The sequence below is a fragment of the Netta rufina genome (genome assembly GCF_964035555.1).
Source record: "Netta rufina genome assembly, chromosome: 21".
Classification (NCBI taxonomy): Eukaryota; Metazoa; Chordata; class Aves; order Anseriformes; family Anatidae; genus Netta; species Netta rufina.
The window spans coordinates 8,039,283-8,063,458 of NC_140145.1; the positions used below are offsets into that span (position 1 = coordinate 8,039,283).

General features: G+C 42.2%; 1 protein-coding gene across 2 annotated transcripts in view; it reads left to right on the forward strand.

The window, feature by feature from the left end:
* Positions 1-24,176, forward strand: part of SPECC1 (sperm antigen with calponin homology and coiled-coil domains 1) — a 79,319-nt gene that overhangs the window by 29,901 nt on the left and 25,242 nt on the right. The window contains exons 2-6 of one of the 2 annotated variants that reach the window (XM_084299368.1): positions 10,632-12,190; positions 14,039-14,246; positions 14,922-14,995; positions 15,536-15,714; positions 20,091-20,602. In XM_084299368.1, the coding sequence (XP_084155494.1) occupies positions 10,632-12,190; positions 14,039-14,246; positions 14,922-14,995; positions 15,536-15,714; positions 20,091-20,112 (2,042 nt within the window). In that variant the 3' untranslated portion in view covers positions 20,113-20,602. Of the gene's footprint in view, positions 1-10,631; positions 12,191-14,038; positions 14,247-14,921; positions 14,996-15,535; positions 15,715-20,090; positions 20,603-24,176 lie in introns of those variants that run through there. The other variant, XM_084299367.1, reaches the window with a different exon arrangement.

Genomic DNA, 24,176 nt, shown 5'->3' on the forward strand with positions numbered 1-24,176 from the left:
AAATATCATTTCTTGGATGGAAAGAGTGCTCCAGAAAATTGGTGCAGAAGATGTAAATCTCTAAAGGTGTTTAAACTCTCATACAATGGAAAGTTGCGTGCAGAAGACGGCGTGTTTTATCTGGCTAAAGCAGCGTGCAGACATATGTACAGACAGACTTCGTTTTATGTTTGCAGGCCTCTTTAAGTACATGGCAGTGGCTTTGTTTGACCCGAAGCTGAGCATCTATCTCACACTCCATCAGTTCTGGGCTTACTGTGTATTTCATTCAAAGGTTCACACAGCTCTGATAACATTTTTCCTTGTTCTCCTTGAGCAAAAGCTGGTGCTGATGAGGTGTCAGAAGGGAAGAGACAATGCTCTTTAAGGAGTTGAAGGTATTTCCACAATCCTTATCTATTTTTGAGAAATTTTGCTTTCATAAAACCTTGTTGAGTTTGAAGAATGGACTAATCAACTTAGAAATTACTCCCTGCCTCCTCCACGCACAGTTTCTTTGAGGCTGCTTGACTGTGGAAAATCTTTGACTGATCTTTTAATTAAAAGCTGCTTTTTTTTTTTTTTTTTTTTTTTTAACCGAGGAGTCGAAGCTCTTCCTGCTTTGAAGTGGGCAACTTTTTATAGATAAACATCTCATTATGTTAGAGATTTCTTCCTCTCTCTCCTTCTGTCTCATTTCTTGATGCGTTTCATCCTGTGTTGATGGAGTTTTAATGATTTCAGCCCAGTTCCCAGTGTCAGCTATTCAGGACGGTGCTGCTTGGCTCCCTTCTTGCTCTACTCGGCAGACAGAGCTGAGCTGTGGATGAGCTGCGGAAACTAAATCACAGTTCTGTCCCCACCCCCTCACTGAGGCTGGAAACTGCAATAAAACTGGGTTTATTATGTGGTCGTCACATTTTAGTAAACAAAAGTCAGTTGCAAAACCAATGCAATGTCTACTGGTATTAAATATTAAGCAAACAAAAAAGTGGCCTTCAGCTTTTAAGTCCTGCCCTCTGATTTACAGGAGAAGAAGGAACCTTCTTTCATGTTCTCATTTTTGATTCACTTTTTCCTCCCTCTATCTGGATTTAGCAGGGTTTGAGAACTCACAAGGAAAGAAATTATTTTGGCTCAGTCAGCCATGGCCTTTTGGCCAAGCGTGGGGCAGCATTCCTGAACGGGAGGGTTCAGGTCATGGTTTCCTAATACAAAGCACTCTACAGCACTGCTGTCTAAAGGCATTTTCAGCTGCTCCATTCCTCCTGTAGTGGCTTGCTGCTCCCTTACTGGTACAAGCTCAAGTGTTTGTGGGAAGGACACGAATTAGATCAGGTTCTGTTTTTAACAAAGAAAGGAGAAGGAGAAAAAAGCACGTAGATAATTTTTATAGCCAAATCAGTTCCCTGATTCAATTCACAGCGTGGCCTAATGAACGGTCAAATTAACAGGTTGACAGAGTTACCCTTCTAATTGTGCAAATGTCGATATCAGACGTCTTCCTACTTAGGATTGCTTTTTGCTTACCCTTTGTGCTTGTAGATCCATCAGGTAGGTCTTGTAGCTTCGTGATGCACAGCACCCGACGTGTCTGGAGGCAGCAGGGTTCTTTTCACTTTTCCTGTTGGATCTTTGGACCAGGAGGTGTTGGGTAACTTCCTCATTACCCCCCAGACACAGACCAGACTGTTATGTTCAGTTGTGGCAGCCATCATATGCACTGTACACAGAGGAATGTATCTACTTGCTACTCTGTGATGGCCATAGTTAACTGAATTTACACTGTTGCATTAAGCACTTGTTTGTTTTTTTAAATTTCCTGTACTTCTTGAAACACTCAAAGCTGCTATTCTGTCTAATTTAATGGTGTTTCCCAGAAATGGGAGTAGAGCCGTCTTGTCCCTACTGTTAACCCAGCGATGCCTGACTAATAGATTTCTGGGCTAAAACAGCAGGGAGGTAATTTTCGGAGCTGAAGAGAATTATCTACTTGTCTGCAGGCTAGAACCGAGGAAAATCCTGGAATTCTTAATCCAACTGACAGTCATTTATCCTAGGGAAAACTACATTGCAGCCATCTTAGTTGAGAAATTAGCTGGATTTCTGTAAATTCTACCAGATTAATGTTGGGATAATGTTACATACAGAATGTTTTAATCATCCTTTTGGGGGGAGGCAAGGGGTACAGTCAGCAGGTGACTAAGTTTTTGGCAGACCCACTGGTATTAGCAGTTCCCAAAAAAGTAGGCTTGAGTTTACAGGAGGACATCGCAGTAAGCATACGATATAGAATTTCTCTCAGCATTTGCTAGATCACTTGCTTTGGATGTCTCTGTTTGTTATGCCAGGTTGCTGGGTACTCTAAAAATCCAAAGCAGTGCAGTGGTGGATTGCAACTACGCTCTCGTAATCTGCACCCAAACTGCCAGAAATGATAAACGTGGTGATTTCGGGGGGGGTTTGTGCACTTTGTGTAAGAGGTAAATGCAGTGGTACCCTCATGGTTCTCTTTATGCAGGAGGCTTGGGGCATGGTGAAGCCCCTTGGATGCTTCATGGACTCTGAGCAGATTTGGAAGTGAAATTTTTATTTGTGACAGCAAAAGATGGGAAATAGTGGCTAAGGATAGATGTGGATAGTACAGTTCTTGCATCTTGTCTGTTTTGCCAGTGTACTTCACAAATGTATTTTTGGTCCCTACGCTTTTCCTGAGCAAAAATGTTCATTCTTACAGTAAAACCTGCAGTACTTTATAGTACAAAAAAAACCTGTGCTATATTAAAAACAAAAACAAAAACATATCCAAGCTTGAGTTCACATTTGAGACTTAACAAACTTCCAGAAAACCTAAGCAGCTAACATGAGAAATGTTCAGAGGACTTTCCCTTTGTATAGATGCTGGCATGTCTGTCAGGGTAAGGACGTTTTTCCTACTACAATTGCTCAGAGAGGAGCTCTGTGTGATCAGGCCCATAAAGAGAAAAGCAAGTGCACGTTATAATTACTCTTTAGTCTCTGTTTACTAAGCGAGTGGAAGGCATTATTTGAGCAGATGCTCCTGTATAATTAGCGTTAGATTATCAAAACCACCTTTGTTATTCTGCAGCCATTTTCATGCCTCTTTCAAAGTGAGGTGGAGTCCAAGTGAGCCTTCCCAAAGACTTGCTGACCTGCAAAGGTGTTGGCTCTGTGACTAATATTCTGCAAACAGACTCATTCAGGAGAACCATGAGTGGCCAAGCCTAGGTTTGCTTTGTTCACTGTTGCATAAAGGTAGCAGAGAGCATTGTCTTTCTGCAGGGAAACCCTGAAAGGGCTGGAAAATGCGTTACTGAGGAATACCCAAAGGAGTGTCTAGCAATGTTGTCACTGGAAAATGCTGACAAGGTAACCCACTCAGCTAATTCCCTTGATCAAGCAGATCAAGCTGTAATTGTTTGTTGCCATACAATCACATCCTTCTTTATCCTGACTTTCACCTAGGCTGGTGGCAGACCAGAAGTTTTAGACATTTTCCTCTCTGAAAGTCTGGCCTTCTGCATCCAGTCCTGCTCTCGTTCTATGCCCCAAGAAGCACTTAAAACTGACTCAGATCTTCCTTCTAAATTGACTGAGTCACATGCGTTCATTCAGTATTCATTATCAAGCTGTCTTGCTGTTAGCATGCCCAGAGGTTTAAGGGTAGGAACATTAAATAACGTGGCAGAACGCATATAGGGATTTTGTCTCAGTGGGGATTTCTGTAAAATGAGCACTCCAGAGCAGTAGAGGATTGCTGTTATATTTGCCCTCCTTTACAGCAGTTATGCATGCTTTTTCTCATGCCACCATGAGATGTGTTAATGTTTCTCTCATGTTGAAACTGTGTTTCTTGTTAATGAGGATATGGGAAGATACCTGGTTAGCAGGAAAGTTGGTTAACTTTTTTCAAGCAAAGCAATGTAAAGGCAGGGGAAAATAAGGCATTTTGCACAAGATTCCTGTGCAAAACTCTGAAATCTTCTAATGAGAAAAGTACTTCAGAGTCAAATGTACACCAGTCCTTCTTTTTGTGCCGTGTAGTCATCATTTCCCCAAAGACATACCTAGTTCACTCTTAATCAATCTCAGTGTCAGTCACAGACAGGAGCAATTCTGGAGCCAGAAAGGTGAAAGTAATTTGCAAATTCACCTGGGCTTTCGGTTGAAGTTGGAGCTGTTATTGGCTTAGCCACTTTTGGAAAAGTAATTTTAAGCACCTGGGTTAATCAGGTTCTTGTCAACTCAGAGTAAAATTTTCATGAGGCCGCAGAAAATGTGGCTCAGCTCCCTGCAATGTGTGTTACTTTACAGCAGGGAGTCAACAAAGCGTGGTGGCTTCAGGCCAACGCTGTCTTTTTGTGGTTCGACAGCCACTAATTTCATATTGATGGTGTCACGAAGTCCCACGTTAATGCCTTGTGTGAAGTCATAGTTCATTGTGTGGTTGGAAGTCACCTAAGTGGTAGTGGAGTAATTTTGTAAACAGCACCTAAAAGCTGCTATTACCCATCGTGTAACACCAGCTGGTAGATCTGTTGTGAAAGTCTGACAGTTCAATTCAATGTTTGGTGCCATTTCAGAGGTCTTCAGCCATCTGTTGCACTCTTCCTACCTCTTCAGCAGAGGACAGGTCTCCCACAGGTACTGTCAAATTTTTCAGGTCAGGGAAGGTGTTTTAAACGTACCTACAGAGCGGCTGAAGTGACAGACGTCTGCATTTTGACTTCCTTCACAAGGTGTCATTAGCTCAGTGGGGTTAAGGTACATCTGTGCCCCAGGTTTGTTTTGCAAATAAGAAACTCCAATTAGGCTAAAATAGTAATAGGACCTTATACAAGCAAGAACAGAGGTGAGTCATGAGTACCTGGCTGCGTTACCTGCCCATTGCTTTATGGTACCAGTCTGCGGTGGACTCTCAGCACGAGTTTGGCAAAGCCTGGGGAGGAGCAGTTGATGCAAAGTCCAGAATCTACCAAAGTCACAGCCAGAGGATAAGATGAAAAACCAAACTGATGAGCAGGACCTATTTCAACTGAACTATGTGTGATAGAGCAAAGTCAAATTGTTTGGGGAGCTTTAATAACTTATTTGCTGTACAAACATGGGCTGGTAATAGTGTTGTCTTGATTTAGCTGTTCTAAATGCTTGCAGCCTGTATAACAACACCTTCCCTCAAGGTTTCACAGTAATCACCTTTCTATCTGAGACCTGGGAGTTATGTTTGGGTAGGAAAATGTACTAAAAAAAATCTTGGCTCATGGGAGCTGAATTCCAGAACAACAGAAGAAGCACGGTCGTCTTTGTTGGCAGGGAGGCTATGAATTAGCCTGTCATTTCTTGTTGTGATGTCTTTTGTGTCTTTATCTCTTTAGAACCACTTTGAGGTAGGAGGGACGGCAAGGAAACACAAAACAGCACAATAATTTGTTTGTTGCAAATGTGGGAGCTAGAATGAAAGAGATGCGCCTGTCCTAGTGCAGCAGGTGATCATGAGAGTGCAAACTTGTCTGCAGGCAAACTCGGCTGTTTTGAAACATATGGCATTAACATTGCAGAGTGCTGTGAATAGTTTTCTTTTATTTCATGTTATGCTGCCCTTGCAATTCAAATAAGGTACCCATTGTTTTAAGAAATCACACCCAAGATGCGTCTGTCTTCATGGTTTAATCTTACACGACTGAAATGCTTTCTGAAATGAGTCAGCGATCAGCATGCTTGAATTACACAGATGAACTGTAAGTGCAGGAGGATCACTACCTACTCAAACTTTGAAAGAATGATTTATTAACATGTTTTTTTAAGCATGCTAAAGAAGAAAAGTGTGCTTTTGTTGTTCTTAGAGTTGCCAGAATTAAAATGTAGGAAGGAAGTATAAAATGGAACATTCCATATTAGTTTGGAAGAGCTGAAGCCCATGGTATTAACCTTTGGGTTATTAATATGTTGATGGAGAGAAGGATTAAGAAAAGGGCAGGTTGTGGGACACAAATGACACACGGACCAGAGGCAAATAGTTGTGGAGTGACTCCAGGTCTAAAAACCAGATTGGATGCAGAACAGTCTGAAAGGTGGTTCTGTGGTCAGGTGAAATCGCTTCCCTACTGAGATTCTTCCTCTGCTCTGGGAGTGGAGAAGCAAGTATTTGAACTGTTAATTCTACTTAAGAGTCAAGTAAAATAAATGTAACTTCAAGGCTAGTGCTTTACTGAAGAGGCAGTGCTAATGTGTTATCTCGGAGCACGCAAAGTGTGAAGGCAGAGAGTTGTGTGAAAAGGCAGAGAGACGTGTCTGAATCTTCACTCTGAAATGTCATCTCTGACCCCCCTGTGACTTTGGCAAAGTGTTTGCCACGTCCTCTGCCCTGTTCTGCCAGGACTGTAACTACGTGGGCCAACCTCCACAGCTTGACTTCTGAACAGCAGTCCCACCTGTTCCACCTTGGGGGCTAGGACGTGGTTTTTTTCCGTTCCCTTCTGCTCGTGGATGCCCCTCTGGGAGCTGATGGAACAGGTGTTGAGAGCTTAGATCAAATATAGATCAGAGGCATTATGTGGAAAAACTACAGAGCAGTCCTGATCCATCCTTCTGCGGAATACAATGTAGTTGTGCTGCAAATGGGATTAAAAATGGCCGAAGAGCATCATGAGGTGTCACCTTTTATCTCATTAAAGTCCCACTTTGTTTCTGACACCAGCTGAAAGGCAGCAAGTATCCCCTGGCAGAAAGCAGCGCAAACAATGAAGCTGCACAGCAGGCTGTGAGCCAGGAGCTCCAGGGTCCAAATCCTTACTGCCTTGCTGGGTGACCTTGGGTAAGACATTTCTCTGTGGGTCTCCGTTCTGTAACCTGGAGTTAACAATTGCCTGTATCCGTGGCTTTGAGCATTAAATAGTTGTTGATTTTAAAGCATTGTGAAAGTTAGAAGTATTATGTGAATGTTGAGGTTTAATCCCTTACACCTGGATAGCGTGGCAGGCACTGAAAATGAAGGAGGTCTACACCTGGGAACGTGATGGTAAGGTGACCTCAGATTGAGCAAAACAAGTTTTCGGGAAATAACTCCCAGTGGATTATTCAGGAATACTTGCCCATTCTCCTGAAGTGGAGGAACGCAAGCTGAGCCCATTGGCAAGCTGGGTGCAGCACTGGGGGAATGGGAATTTAAATATGGTGCCAAGGGAATTGGAAATATATTGTTGGCAGAGGTGAAAGAGGCGGCCTGAGCTTGGATGCACAGGGCAGTGAGGAGGAGGCTGGACTCAAATTTATCAAGGGCATAGTTAAGCTGACAGTCTGGGTAGGGAGGATGAATGGTGAAAATAGGAATGAGGAGCCATAGCACCATTTTGACCAAATGGGAAGATATTTTTCCCAAATGTTGCCCTTGAGATGCAGGGCAGGCTATTTTTTCTCTTCCCGGCTCAAAACAGCAAGCACCTTCTCAACAATGTATTTCCATGTGATTCCAGCCACTTGAAAAAACAGCATAAATCAACCCGAAATTGGGTTCTGCAGCTTGGCAGATGTGCATCTCTCTGGAGCCTCCCTTGGACCTTAACCATTGCGGGGTGCAGAGCTAATCAGGTCACCCAGGAGACTGTGCAGCCCGAAATTCAGCTCCCGCAGAGCGGGTGCCTGGGGCTGTGGGGCTGCCGGTTCCATTTATAACCGCTACGCTGCTCAATTTCAAGGTCATTCCAAGCGGGAGCCATCCATAAAATAGACTTTATATTAGTGCCTATGTTTGGTTTGGTGCTTTCTCATCAACATGTGCTGAGAGCTATTGCTTTTCTGGGTTCTCTTTGGCATTTCAGTACTCCGCAGCACTGTGTAGGGCGGAGAGAGGAAGATGGAAGATACAAACACGTTTCTACATCATGAAAAACCACACAGGTTGGTTAATGGTTCCTGGTAGATGGCAAATGCATTGTGATTTATGACAGAACAACTCAGCAGAGTATAGAGGCACAAAACACGGGGCAGGTTGAGTAAGCTCAGTGAAGTACAGATAATCCCAGTTAAATGTGCTTGATGGCTGTCCTTATGTATACATCTTCCTTGGCTCTGGATCGCGTTGTGATTGTGAGCTGGTGGCAATTAAAGGCACACTGGCATTGCTACCAGAACTGCTACGTTTCTCTCAAAAAAAGTGTTTTTCTTAGTGCTGTGCAGTTCATCCCAGCGTGTAGCAGCATCGTTCTTTGTTGCAATGTGTGTGATACTGCCCAGTCAACACTACCCACTGCTTATCCAACACTGCCCTGTCATGTGCTGACCAGATGACAGTCATGGCCTTGCGTTAGTTTCAGCAGTGCAAAAAACCAGATGAGTTATTTGGGGCACTTGCTTTGTCATGGGATTTCGTTATGACAGTAGAAAAACCTTTCAGATTGAATAAAAGTCCAGGGCATAGCAGAAGGCTTTAAAAGCACACCTTGGGCTCCATCAGAGAACATCTATGGCCATGTGTAATGCATATCTTACATCTTAAGCCTGTAGTATGGTTATAGCTTGTGTGAGTACTGCTCCTCTTGTCAGGACTCTCAAATTGCTGCGTTTTCAGTGGACACATGCCCTTGCCTCTGTCTTGCACCCCTGGGAATCCCCACGTGAACCTTTTCCCTCTGAGCAGGAAGGAGCTGTGCTGAGCTGTACTGCTGGAACGACACGTCGCATCAATCCATGCGACTTCCCTCCTGCCCATCACCTTCTGGTGTTAGCTGCATCAACACCAAGAGCTTTGATTGTCTGCTGAGCTCAGTGAGTACAGCTTACAGGTGCCAGGTTAAGAAACGGGACGTGCAGCGAGCCCAGAGCCTGCGGATGTGACAAGAGAAATGAGTTCCCAGGTCTGGAGCTGCACCGGCAACCATCTGAGCTGCAGTGGGAACGCTCCCGTCCCTGCTTGCCTTGCACTTTTCACTGGGGAGCCCGGTGCTGCCTCGCTACAGCGGCGCCTCCAGATGTAGATGACAACGTGAAACTGTGTGGGCTGCTGGCTCTCCGGCCAGCCTGTCCCTGCTATCTCTTCCCGTAAACACTGGACCCTTTGTCTCTGGCCTTATCGTGCCCCTGCCATCACAGAGCCCTTTCTGTGCTCTCCTCCCAGCACAGCGCCTCTGTGTTCAGGGGGCTTTTCTTCAGCTGCTCTTTGTCCCCGGGTGTTTATTGTGCCTGCTGCGCAGTGTGTTTGTTTGGGGGAGAGGAGGAGGGGCTCCTGTTTGTGTGGGTTTTATAAACCTCGTGCAGTCTTCAAAAGAGATGCTGAGCAAAGGGGGTGTTGTTAACATTAACCCGTCAGTACCCTGCGTTACTGAGGGTCGCAGAACTGGACCAAGATTCCCTCACTGTGCAAAAAACGTTTTGGGATGCTTATGAAGTCGCCTGGCTGTGTAAGGCCATAGGCACGCAGTTGGGCAGCAGGGAGTCTGCTCCCCCTTTGGTCTTAGCAGACATTTGACTTTCTGTGATTTTTTTCCTGTGTACATCAGCAAAGAGAGCCTTCCAAACTTGCAGAGAGGTGGCTGATTCTAGGATTTACCCCCAGAGTGCTTCTGGAACTTGTTTTCACTCCAAACACTGGATCAGTAGCGCTTTGTTTGCTTAACTGACTCGTGCATCCTGTTTGTGTGGCTCCATCAGACAAAATCTCTTCTTTGTACCATATTCCATAACTTTATTCTGTACTTTAGGGCTTTCCCTTTTGAATAAATTTCCGAAAGCAGTAATTTGAACGTGCTTCCCTTCTTTAACTGTTTTGTTAATACTTTCATGGTCAGGATGGTTGTTACTGTTTCTTCCGTACCCATGGTTTCATCTTCCAAAAGACTTGAAAAATGAAGATCAGCTGCTCAGAAATTTTCCCTTGTAATCACATAATGCTTGGTCATGAGGTTTAAAAAATAACAATAAATAAAATGAAAAAGGAAGAGCATCAATTTTCTAACCCCCTATTGTTCTTCCTTCATAATGGAGGATGGAATTTATAACATGAAAAATCTTTTGTCCATCTCTGTGAGAGCTGCAGCAATACAATTGTCTTAGTGTTCAAAGTGCCAGGGGAGACAGTTTTATATTTGAGGCTCCATTTCGTTGAATCTGCAGACAGAATAAGTACTTCAAGCCTTTTTTTATGGTTCTATTCTGCATCAATTGAGTGTAATGCAAATACTGGTTTCCTGTGAGTTAAAATACTCGTGTGGTTTAAAAAAAAAATATTTTACCATCAAAGACTGTATCTTTTCTCAAGTTATTGAATCTTCCCCCAGAAATTAATAGGTGTAAATTCAGCGTTTCGCAAGGTAGCATAAAGAATTTTCCTATTTTCAGGTAATTAATATCCCAATATAGGAGGTTGCAGTTTGTGTATTGCAGCATCTGCATGTTAATAATATAACACTGGGAAGTAGTTCAGCAGCCTGTGTCCCTTTGCAGGGGGTGGGAGAGGAGGAAATGCAAAATAATACGAGCCTTTGTGAAACATGAATCCACGCACTCAGTCATGACTAAACCTATTCAAACATTCAGGTGTTTTTCTCCAAGCCTGCTCTGGGCTCTAGTGTTGTTGTCCTGTGACGTGTTTTCTTTTATGAACTCACTCAGTTTGCCTCATCTCTTTTCTCTTCAAGGAGCAGTCTCAGCTGCAAAGCGCACAGGGATTCCGGCACCCCGGGAAATATCGTCATCTGTATCGAGAGAGAGAGCTGTATTGCGTGGTCAAGCCAACACTAGGAAAACTCAGCCCAGCCCCACTTCTTCTGGTACACCGACTCCTACCAAACATGTGCGTCCCACTAGCAAGTCCAAGCAGGAGAGCGAAACTGGTGACAAGGCTGTTTTGGAATCTCAGGTTAAAGAACTCCTGGCAGAAGCAAAGACAAAAGATTCTGAAATTACCAGGCTCCGCTGCGAACTGAAGAAATGCAAAGAGAAAGGGTCACTTAACCCTGAACCTTCAGACCAAAATTTAGAACCATCGTCACCTGTTGACATAGACCCACTAATAAGGACCCTTCAGGAAAAAAACAGGACTTTTCAAAAAGAGCTTGCTAGCCTGGGAGAAGAAAATCGTGTTTTGAAAGAGAAATTGCTTTATCTGGAGAACTCGCCTCTCTCAGACACAACAACAAGCAGTGGAGGTGACAGCAGCCTCCCAACCCCAACTACCCAAGAGTCCAGTTTTGGAAGCCCATCAAAAAATGCATTGAGAAATGAAACAGATGAGCACAGGCAGCGAGTGAATGGGGGCGCGCTGCGCAATTCAGGCTCTTCCAGCAGTGATGTCACTAAAGCTTCCTTGTCACCTGATGCATCAGATTTTGAACATATAGCAGATATACCTTCCAGGCCAACATCCTCCAACAGCAACCACATCAAAGGTTCCAAATGCTCCACTACAGGAAGTTCTCCAAACAATATTAGCGACCTTTCTGTTGCATCTCTTACAGAGAGAATACAGAAAATGGAAGAGAATCACCATAGCACAGCAGAAGAGCTACAAGCCACTTTGCAGGAGCTGTCAGATCAACAACAAATGGTGCAGGAGCTGACAGCAGAAAATGAGAAGCTAGTGGAAGAGAAAGCTCTCTTGGAGACTTCCTTTCGTCAACACAGAGACAGAGCAGAACAGCTGAGTCAAGAAAACGAAAAGCTAGTGACTCTCCTCCAAGAGCGATCCAAGAATGAAGAAAGTAGAGCTCAGGAGGGGAAGGTCCTTGAACTGGAACAGAAGTGTGCAGAAGTTCTTGAAAAAGCACAGTTTGAAAGAGAGAAATTGCTTAACATTCAGCAACAGTTAACCAGCAGCCTAAGAAGCTTAGAAAGGGAGCATCAAGATGCCCAGCAAGTGATTAAAGGCCTGCGAGCTGAAAATGAGAAGCTGCTTAAACTACTAGAAGTGGAGCAGCAGAGCAACAGCACAGTTACAAAAACTCTGGAGGACTGTAAAATTGCCTTGGAAGGTCTAAAAATTGAGAATGGGTCTCTAAAAACCCAGTTAGAGAGTGAGAAACAAAAGGCTGCTGAAATCAACGCAATGGGATGTACTACTGACACCTCGGAGGTGCAAGAGATGCTGAAGGTAGCCCATGCAGAAAAGGATCAGTTAGAAGCATCTTGTACTGAGCTTAAGCAAGAGCTGCTGAAGGCTAACAGTGAACTGAAGCATGTTCAGGGGCTGCTATCTAAGGTAAAGCAGTAACAGTTGTAACATATAATTTCTCTGTCTTCCCACAAATGGTCTATGGATTGCTATTCAGCAATTGATTATAAATGTCCATGATTTCAATTGCATTCATTAATTTTGAGTGGAAGCTGGGGCCATATGATATTTTTTGATTCTTCTGCTATACGTGTGTGTTTTTTGAGGAATAACTGGTATCATAGCTTGTAAGTTCAAAATTTATTTTCCATAGTATTTTCTGCAGAATTTACCATTTTGGCAAACAGAAAGGTATTTATCAAAACTGGAGCAAGAGAAGAGGTCAATAAAACCTTACTTTGATATTATGTGAACCAAGATTAGTGAAAATCACTTCGTAATCCAGGTAAAGAGAAGGACATAAGTATTTATCAGCAAATAATAAATCCTTGATAAATCATGAAGGACAGATTAGTTAGTAGTGAACTATAGAAGTCACTGGGTACAAGAACATGCAAACATGCTCAGAGAAGTTGATATTTATAGTGACTTGACTTACGATGTACAGTCAAGCTGCAGGTGAGATAATTTTGGTGAAATTAAAGTATTTTTACAAAACTAAAAAGTACTCTTTTGGCATAGGTAAAATGGCCAAAAATTATATATGTGTAGAACAATTTTTTTCTCTCCCTTATTTGGTAGTTCATAGCTTTGCTCCAAACAAGCTTAAGTCAATTATGGGTTCAGTTTGCTGTTTGATCTTGGGTGCTCAGAAGAGAGCCACAATGCAGGGTGTTACAGGACCGTCATTAATATAGTGCCAGGCAGTGATTAATGCCCCATCGCTGCAGAAGGAGTGATAAGCAGTATGTGCAGCCCTTCCTGTCTGGGAAGGGATCATGGGAAGAGCTGGAGAATTGGCTAGCTGCAGAGGAAGAGAGCACTGCCAAAACTCACCTCTGTGATTTGAGCGATTTAGAAAATCCAGGTGTCTTTTCAGTTTAAATAGGTGACCACAGCAAACAGAGTTCATAGAGGAAGTTCCCGAATGTTTTGAAGTGGTTGCTGGAGCTGCAGTGTATGAAGAATAAATGAAAAACTGCTGAGTGCTCAGACTCTGCACCAAACTTTTATTGCTTGGTTTTGAAACCACAGATTTCCTCCTTTTTACTCTTCCTTTCCCTTGAATTAAGCTGTTTTGAATCATTGGCTGTTTATGACACCCAAACAAGACCACAGGCTTCTGTAAGGCTGCCCTCAAGTCAGCCTGTGCCAGTGCTACTCACTGAATTGGCAGCCTACACCTTGCTTTTCCGTAGCTGGGTCATACTCAGGGATCTCCCCCACCCTAAAAGCATTGATCTGTAGGTAGGCCTGAGCCAACAAACTGAAGTGCAGCAGTTCCCCCTTCAGTAATTCCAGATGTCCTGTATCCAGAAAGTATACTTATCTGCAGTAGCTACTTCTCCTGCATATGTTTTCACAATCCATCAGAAATGCGCGTGGTAAAAGCAGCAAAGTTGTTAATATGGCCAAACTGATTAGCATCTTGGCCCTAAGGCAGCTATTTCATTCTCATAATGCGAAACAGGAAGAGATCTGGAGCTTTCCAGGAACATCGTTCCTCTGTTCATTACCTGCACAGACTGGTTTGGAATTAGGGTAATCGTATAGAAAACTTAATTCCTTCCTAGCATTTTCTTTTGTTACCTATGACCAGGAAAGAACACTGACATTCAGAACTCATGTATGTTTCCTGAAACTCTCTTGTTAGCATTGAAACTCAGTTTCTATAACGCACAGAACAGAGGTTCAATTCTGTTAGTAATCAGTAAAATCGGAGTGGTATGTTAAGAAATAAAAGGCAGCCTTGCAGCTTTCTTCCCTCATTTCCAGGCTGAGAATGAGTGTGGTCAGCTGAAGGAGGTTTGTGACCGGCAGGCTGAGCAGCTGAGCAGAACCAGCCAGAAGTTACAGGAAAAAACATCAGAGAACGAAGCAGATATCAAAAACCTGAAGGAGACCATTTTCGAGTTGGAGGACCAGGTGGAACAACATCGTGCTATCAAACTTCACAACAACCAGCTCATCAGTGACCTAGAAAGTAGGTGGAGCTGAAAAAAATGTTTGAAGTGAACTTATTCTGGAGGCTTAGTTGTGGCCAGAACTGGGAGGAGAAGGTGTGTGTTGAGGTGTGTGACGAGCCTCACTTTAAATCAATTTATTTTGATCAGTCCTTCCTGTTCACACACACAAGTCACAATTTGAGCAGTTAGTGCTACAGAAAGAAAATTACAACCAGTCTCCAAAACTCATTCTTCAGCGAGTGATGTATTGGCTATTGGAGAACTAGAATTACTGGCCTTTTAAAGAGCTTTTAGGTAAAATTGCTAGAAACAGCTGGGAAGTCGAGTTTGCCGCTGCAGTGTGGAAGGGGAGCTGCCACCTGGTGGACGGAGTCGCTCATTTCTCTTACCAGTGTTATACTGAGTGCTTCGTGGGCGGGTGTGCAGACCAAGTGATCCTGCACATGCAGTTCTGTAAATATAAAAGTGGTTAAATGCCTCAAAATAACGAACCATTAGAGGTATTTCAGTAATAAAGCTGTTGCTGAATCCATTCCTGATCCACTGACAGAGTATCTTAATTTCCATTACATCTGTTAGTAGCATTGCTAGAGGCAAAACCAAATGGGCTGCTTTGTTTTCCTATTTTCACTTTTCAAATTGCCCTCGTGTTCAATAATATTTTCCTCTTTTTTTTTTTTTTATGTGTTTAGGTAAAACAATGAAGCTGGAGGAACAAAAACAAGATATAGAGAGGCAGCTGAAGGCTCTGACTAAGCAAATGAAGGTAAGGCTCAGACACCATGACAAAGCTAGGCTGAGCTTTTATTGTAATACTGGATTTCAGTTAGGCATCGTATTTTTTTCTAGAACAATTGTAGAAGCTTCTACATTTTTTCATTCTCTGTCCCCTTTGTTTACAGCTGATTTTTTGCCTATGATGGAAACTATAATATATACTTCGCAAATTACTTTTGTTTTTTGTACCTATGAACTTCTGCTACTTCTGAGCATCTGTTCCTGCTTCATAAATAATTGGTAGCAGTGAGTTCTTTTCAGCGATAGTACTTGTAGTAGTATCACAAGTCTGAATGATCAATAGCTATAGGAAGAACCTTGACTGCACTTGTATTGGAATGGAGAGCTAAGCATCAGTTTTTGGCAGTCTAGCCAAAACTGTAAACAGGCAAGTGTTTACTTTGACCTCAGCATCTTGAAATTGTGGTGAAATCCTGGTCTTTTATGATCGCTGAGAGACTGATAACAAAGTACTCAAGTAAGTGTATTTTTACAGCAAACAGTTTGGGGTTGTAATTGTTTTTCTTAGGAAGATACAGAAGAATGGAGGCGTTTTCAAGCTGATCTGCAGACTGCAGTGGTTGTAGCCAATGATATCAAGTGTGAAGCCCAGCAGGAGCTCCGTGTGGTGAAGAGGAAGCTTCAGGAGGAAGAGGAGAAGAGTGCTAGACTGCAAAAGGAGCTCGATGAAGTGAAGGGCAACAACAGGTTGGTTACTTACAAAAGCCAAGATTTGATCTCTGTGACTGCTAACGTGCATGCAAACAGTGCTTTGTCAATAACTATTCATTGGCTTGGATGTGCATGTTGTCTGTTTTTAACTCTTCTGATGGATTTTGTGGTCTTTTATTCAAAGATGTTTCTGTTCTTTTTTCTTTTTGATGATCCAGTTCTGTCACCTAGGCCATGAAGGTTTTAATAAGCAAATATTAAGTAATAGCAATTGCTAATATCCTTTCATAGCTTTGTTCTCACTACTGTATTCCACTGTGTTTTATTGCTTTCATAACTCTGCACAGCTGTATTAAACCATCTGTAAAAAGCTTCTTTGGCTACATATGGGACATCCAGAAGAGAATTTCTTTCAAACTAAAATGAGGACTAGCTGGACTTTTGTTCTGCAGGTCTGCAAGTCTGATACATGCTGATTTAGTGATCAATGCAAGCACTAGGATTCCTCACATCTCCCGTCCTTAAGTCAAAACCTGTTGCGTGATTAAATGCTCTGGCTTGTGGCCTGGGTTAACATTTATCCCAGAAATGATTTGTCATGCAGTGGACCCACTTGAAATTCAGTGGCTGTAGTCTGTGGTTGGGGTGGGAGCAGTAAATGCGAACGGTTTAAAGATATACCCTGTCATGGTGAGCCTCTGGGGGAGCGTGGTAAGAACAAGTGACTTACACAATTGAATTTGGAATCAGTACAGCTGCCTTACAATGTGGCTTTTATTCAGTGCAGGATGTTTTATGTGTGACCTTTTATTCCAAAAGTCATACTACAACTGAAGCACTAAATAATAAAAGATGGAAAACAAGAGATGTATTAGAAGGAGGAACTAAAATTTATAAAGGAGGCAATGCTCTACTCTGTTATTGCATTTGCACAAGCAGAACCAGAGCTTCAGGGACAAAAATTTGTACAGGGGAATAGAGAAAGACAAAATAACATAAACAGTAAGACCATTTACCAAAAACATGCCAAATTAGCTTTGCTTCTCTGGATTTATCCAGTTAATGTCTCTTATAGAAGGTCCATGGCTTCTGTTAGAATAGCCATGGGAAAACAGCAAACGCTCCTTTATTTCAGGTGGAGTAAGTGTCCAGCTTAATGTTGCTTGTATTTTCTCACTGTTTTCCATTCAGAAGTTTCCACGGCAGCTGGACAGTAGATGGAAGTACAAAGACAGTATGGCTTTTATGTAGAGGCATGTAATTCAGAACTGATGGATAGAAAGAACAAATTTGTTTTTTCTTTTTTCCAGAAAAAAGAAAAGAATGCGTTTAAGTTCCAGGTTCATTATCAGAATCCCCAGTGGATGCAAAGAAATGCTGTTATGCATTATGCATTATGTATTAAGGCAAAATGATTAGTAGCCAGTGCCTAAATTCTGGGCTCTGTTTTAATTCTTAATTTGTTCTTAATGAAAATTCTCTTATTTAGAGCAGGGGGTAAGGTACATAACCACTTTTTCCAGTTTATATGTTAATCTGTATGTATATAAGGGCAGGAATCATTTACTTATAATTTCCCTCTTTATTCTTTCATTTTGTAATCTGAAGATGTATTTAATAATATTTAAACTGGAAGATGACCCACTAATTGGTCAATCAGGATATTTATCGTACGTGCTTAAGGAACATGCCTGCATTGTCAGTCCTTTGGCATAAGAAGCCTGAGCTGAACATGGCACTTTTGAAGTTAGACCACGGGAATTCACACATACATAGCTTCAGAAGGAGGCATTCAGAAACGTATTTAAATCACTTTTAACATTTGTGTCTCACTCTTTCTCATACATATAGAGATATATGTGTGTCTTTTGCGTCATGTTGACAGTCTGTGTAGCTTTCTTTGAGTATTATGTTGGTTGTGGAGCCAGTTGTACTGTCTGCAGTGGACAAATATGTGTTCTCTTTCAAAGGCAAGTAATGAGACCAAATTTTGCATCTGTCAGTTTGGGTATAACAAATTTGACTGAGTATCAATCACAGTGTACGTGCAGAGAGTACTAAGGCAAACAAAGTTTCAGTACCAAGTGGTGTGGAGAAAATAATGAAGTCTATGTAAGTAATTGCCCAAAAAACTCACTGATCGACAGCAAAGCAGTGAAATTTTATAGCTGTACCGACCTATAAAACAAAATCTTGAAGTTGCCAAAGCTACTGCTGAAAGCCAGTTCTATAATTCTACACTATTACTTTTGCATTCCTGAGGTTGCTGTCTTCCCAGCACCTCAACTTCTTCTACCCAGAAAGTTCTGGGGATATTCTCATCGTTGCTTTAAGTCAGTGTTCACAAATGCTACTGCTCAAAATCAGCAGTAGATTCTGGTGCCTGTGGTGACTTTAAGTGCATGCTCAGCACTGGTGGAAACAGTTTGTAGCGTGATACCTTAACACAGTCTGTAAAGTATCCCTCATATTTGTTAATGTTGAGCAGCTGTGCATTCAGCTGAATGTCTGAGAGTCCCTAGTGAGTGTTTCCTGTCTTATTTTTAAGTTCTGATTGGAAAATGTACCTTCCAAATAGTTTGCTACTCAAAGTTGTTTTTTTTTGGCAAAACCTCATCTATCTCTTGAGGGTCAGTAGACTCCACCTCATAAATTGATCTTGAAGCCAATTTATCTCCTACGACATCCTGCCATTTTAATGTTTGCCTGTGGCTGCCTGAATTCCTGCCTCCAAGTTTGATTTCACCATTACATTCTTCTAATCAGACAAAAAGTCATTTTTGGTTCAGGAAGAGCCAAAGAACTTGCAGAAAAAATCCTGATGAGGTCATCAGAGTTCATCTGAATGAAGGTAAGAGCCTCCCAAAGGCATCTTTAACACAGATTAAATGTCTAATTCTATGACTAAGAATGTTGGGGGGAGGTTGGACATCAAACAAATGGAATAAGGAAAAGAGTTCACTTGTCCCAAGTTAGTACTGATTAAAACCTACAAATTAATTAACCTATGTTTCAGTCTTCTATGATACTTTACATTCTAATTAATGCTATTTCTATTCAGTAAAATGTAAAACCTTACAATCCACTGTTGTGTAACTGTTTTCTCAGGCATGGTGGAAACAGAGATAATGTAGTCTCCATCTTTGGAGGTTTTCAGGACCGGACTGGATAAGACCCTGCGTAACTTGGTCTGGTCTTATAGGTTACCCTGCTTTGAGCAGGCAGTTGGACTAGGTGACCTCCAGAGGGCCCTTCCAACCTGAATTACCCTATTATTGATCCTGTAGCAAATCTCATCTTTTCAGAAAAACTTGCCTTAGAAATAAACTCACTTTTTGCAGCTGTTCTAGGATCAAATATTCCACTGTTGGCAAAAACATTGGGTTTGTAACACAAAGTTATTGCTGAATGCACCCAAATTTCACACAGCCCTTTTTGGCTTCATACACATGTTTCCAAGCCTTTCTAGCAATACAATGTTTAACAGCAGTGAAAGTTTCAAGGTCTTCCTTTGATTCTTTCCCTCCCAAGTTCTCAAAATTATTTTGGCATTATAATATTATATGCATTGAACCAAGAGCATGGAGGGAAGATAGCTGGGCTGGGAGCAGCATTCAGAAGACAAAGAAATTATATCTGTAATTAAATGAGCCACTCCTAGAATAAAGAAAAACCTAACCAAGTCCTCAAAAAGTGTCAAGTGACAATTGTGATGTACCCCACTAATTTGCTTCTGTTCTTCCTCCTAAAGTCTCAAATGCCGCAGCATGGCAGTGTTACATGCTTTTTCTCCTGGAAATAAGCTTGTACTCTATGTGTATTAAAACCTGCTGTCAGTCTGTATGTGCTGATGTGCTGCTCATTTGTGCCTGTGTTTTGCAGCTGTTCTGTCTTACGGAGGTTCGATAGTTCATTCTGCTCTCACTTGAAGTAAGCAAAGTAGAATATCGCAGCAGGGCCCTTGAAGTATTGTTTGTTTGCTCTGGTTAGGCGCTCCTCAGAATTTTTGGTACCAAGTGGAGATTGTTCCAGCCCCTTTGGTGCAAGGACCCTGAAACGAACTCTGAGGTAGCACATTTCTAATTACTGACTAGGTTCATGTGCCCATTTTGACTGAATAGTCCTAAATGATTACAGGCAAGGAAAGCCAGGAATGCCACCATCTCTGTCCTTTGAAATTGGGTCCTTGGCTCTGAGAACTTAATCTCTTCCTATCTGAGCAACCAGCAGTAAAAATAAATCTAAGCTGGTGTGGTGGAGTGTTAAGGCACTCCTTTAAGAGATGGGCTTTGCGCCACCACCAGCATTTCCCCCTTTCCCCTTTATTTAGTGATGGTGGGATGGATGATTAACTAGAATGGGCATTGTATTGCTTCTTATGACGTCACCCATTGTTGTCTGTATTTCTGTAGGTGCCTGAACTCTACCAGCTAACACAGCCCTGGATGGATGCATAGCCAGGCCTGTGAGACACTTCAGGACATGCCTTCAACTTGCAGCTGAAAAAGGGAAGTTTCAATTGGAGAAAAGCAACTCCAGTTTTTTATTGCCCTGCAAAAGTCGAATGTATCGCAAAGTGTGAATGCTGCTCTGGTCCACCTTCCCTCCATGGGCAAGAGCCTGCTTCTTTGTTTCAGAAGGCTTCTATCTTCAGAAGACTCCATGAGGCTGAAAACGTTCTGAATTAGCTTAAAGCCAACTATTCGTAACCACAGAGATTTGGGGCACTGAAATAATTTACAGTCCTTTTGGAGGGATGGGGGTATTTTTCCTGGAACAGAAGTTCAACTGTGCCATTTTACGCTTAAAAATAAAACTGAGTGTGTATGTCTAATTTGTAAAAATACACATTGTGTTCTCCATATAATATTATATCCATAGATCTGTTTGTCTAAATACACATACATACAGATCTGTACGTATACATACACACAAACTCAAGTGATTCCCACCTTTGCAGCTGGATGAGTTGAGTTGCTCATGGAAATTAGGTTACTGAAATCCAGCAGGAAAATTGAATAGAAACATTAAGTTACTGAATTGGTATCAGCTGTTTTGTTTGTTTGGGGCTTTTAATATTGCATTGACAATGCACTCACCACTTGGTGGCATGTCTCACTCAGTGTGTGTTAGGAAGCAGTGTGATGCTCGAGGAGCATATTCTGCTCCGACTTTCACAGCATGTGTCCTGTGTGAGGTTTGTCCTGGCTGAGAATTGCAGATGGATAGATCCAGAAGAAAAAGCAATGAATATATTAAGCTCCTAATCAATATCCTCTCAGAAGGTGTCTTTCTCATGCCCTTATTATAAGTGAACCAACTCAGGTGAAGTATATGATCAGGGAGAACTTGCTTCAATTCAGTTTTGCTACTGGAGACACCTGGAGAAAGCTTTCATTGGATATCAACAAGAAACTGAGAAGTTACCAGTTGTGCCAGAAGATCGTCAGTTCGTTCCAGGACTGGAATTTCATATTTTGGATGTGGGATTCCTGTCCTTTTCTCCTGGATGCGAAGACCTAGCAGGGGCCTGATCTCAGAGCAGGCTGAGCTAAAGAATTCTGCAGCATGTCCTGGCTCTGGCACGGCCTTCACCTATGTGCCATGCTACTGGAGTGTATGCATATATGCACACTTGTGTTGCCTTTCCTTACTGTGCTGGCAGCTGTTGAATGTCGGTTTTTATGTTTAAGAAATATATATATTGAAGTGCCAAATAAATGTTTGTGTCCGGAATTGTCTGCTGCCTACTCTTGGCATCTTTTCTGTTCTGTGTATCAGCAGCTGTGTGTCTCTGTGTCTCTTGGAGTTCAGGAGGATTCACACCAACAGGAACTGTGTCAAAGACTAGATTGCAGAGCAATTATTTCTGAAATGTGGTTCTGTTGTCCTAAGCCACTTGTAATGGAGAGATCAGAGCAGTTAAACTTTCAAACCCATGAAGGCTGCTGTTGCCAAAATCTGTATGTTAAGCACAGAAAGACTTGTACCGTGTTATTGTCCACGTATTCTAAACCTAAAAAAACAGACTAACTCTTCTCTTTAGAGAAGAGCTCGCTGCATCTCCTTCTCTCACCAGTGAATGAAGCTAAGCAGTGGTTTTGTGAAAAGGGCTCTGCACATCAGAATTCCTTTGTGGCTGAAGTGCTCTGCTTCCTCCTGGACCTGCTCCACTTGAGCCAGCTGCACTTGCAGCTTTTTACTGTGTAAACCATTCATCCTTGTTTCAAGGAAAGCATACAGCAGTAGATGACATTTCTTAACTCCATCTTCTTTGTAGCAGGGTTTAGTCAGTCTTCTCGGCTGGCCTAAACTATGCTAAACTAAATGAAGTGTGTGCACAAGGAGCCATTTTTGGTTTGAAGGTGGGGCTCAACATTAATCTTCGTAACTTGTTCTCCTACACTGTCCTCCACAGCTTGTTACTGCAAGTTCAGTTCTGCTTCTCTGTCAAGAAACCCATGTATGTACACAAAGGTGCATCCCCTTTTTACAGATTTTTCTCTTCAAAAATGGAAGGTACTCACCGGGTTTCACAATTCTTCATTGTTTGTCGGCTGTTCTCTTTGGCACGGGATGAAGCGAGTAGGTCTCAGCAGCATTCTACCTGCTTTCATGCCAGCATTTACAATGTGAGAGGCCTCTGTTTTCTGCTGTGATGGTGTTTCATCTAGGAGGTTGTTTCAGGGTGCATTAGGAGTGTTACAAATATACAGACTTAAGGTTACAGGAAGCATTCTAACAAAATTGGACCCAGTAGCAGCTCCAGTGCATGAATATTCATAATTAATCTGCACAATGACAGAATAGTGGTGCGTGATTTCTCAGTGGACTTGTCTGTGGCGTGGCACACAGGCTGGTCTAGGTACGCTGACTTAATTTTAACCAGTTTGCATCCTTTTGCAATGAGAGGCTAGACTAGTCTGTGAGGTGTGAGCTTTTCTCGGAGTTAAATCCCGACCCATGATCTGTAGCCTCACTGAGCCAGGTGGTTGTATTGGCAGCCATTGGTCTTTTGCGGTGTCTTGTGGTGCCATTTAGTATAGTTCCTCTCGGAATAAATGAAATCTGGAGCCAGACCCCTTTCCTGCTGAAGTGATGGCAGCCTGGAACATTTCTTTGGCTTATTTTATTCTCAAGATTGACCAGTTGGCCTACAGGCGTTGACCGTTCCTTTCCTACTGTGATAATGTCCCACAAACCTCGTGCTTTTTGCTCTTTGCCTGATTAAACAGGCAGATCTCTATAATTCTTGAAAATACAATGTATTGCGTTGGGTGGCTTGGTGTCCTGAGGCCGAAATCTGTCCTTTCTCTGTACTTTATTAGGCTCCTTCAGCTTATGTGTTGTCTTACAAATGGAGTGCAGACACTATCACCTGTTGATTTGTTGCTAATGTCTTACAAAGCCATGAAAGAAAAAGTGAAGGGCCGAGCTTAAAATTAGCCAGCAAAACACTGGCTCCCTCAGAGCTCAGTGGATCTTATCCAGTCTGCCTTTCCTCCTTATTGGATTAAATGGAGAATGGAACTGAAATGGCTTTTTCTATAGCCATCTGCCTCTGCAGGCCCCCCTGGCACACAAGTAGCTTGAATGAATTAGCAAAGAAATGGCTGCTTAAAGACAGCACCTCCTTAAGCTCTGCCAGAAATAGAAGCGTGAGTCACTCTTATTCTCGTATTCATTGACACCCTTTAGCCCCTTGTATTTTGTACACTGTGATGCCAAGAAGGAAAGAAAAAGGGCTCGACTTATATTTTAAGCTGACCAGATGTTCTTCCACCTCATGGGCACTTTCCTGATAGAATCTTCCAGATGTTTGATAAAATATTTTCTGTTTTTTTGTGTTGGTTTTTTTTTTTTTGGACATGAATCTCTTGGCCCCTACCCTACTTCAGAGCAGGGGAAGGTGGTGAAGCCTCAAATCCTGTAAATCAGCGTGTGTTTGTTAAGCAGCTAGGAGATTGGGAGAACAATGTGATAAAGACTCTCTTTCTACACCACTAGGCTTTATCTAATTGCAACTTTCCTAATGTAAAGCTAGGTAATTGACTCGAAGTCCACCTGAGACCTTCTGGGTAAGTACAGAGTCAGTGCAATTTCAGACAGATCCATCAAATGCATGACTAGAAGCGATGGTTATACTACATGATTACATTTGCTGTTCAACACAAATGTGGACTTTCCTGTACTAATTCCTTGCAAGTCCAGCACCTAATCTTGACTTTAAAATTTCCTGTTGATGAAGCAACTTAATGATCCACAATAAAATACGGGCCTTATTTCTATTTTGAGGTTGTCTATCTTCATTCCAGCCATTGAATTTTGGTGTTCCTTTTTCTGTTAGGATGAAGCACTTCTAAGTTTTATTCCCTATATAACTGTTTATGGATTGTGATTGAGGGTTTACTTGTTCAGCAGACATCCTTGTTGATAAGCTGTAAGAGTTGAATTTCAATGTTTTTCCTTATGAAGCAAGTTTTCTAGTTTAATTTTCA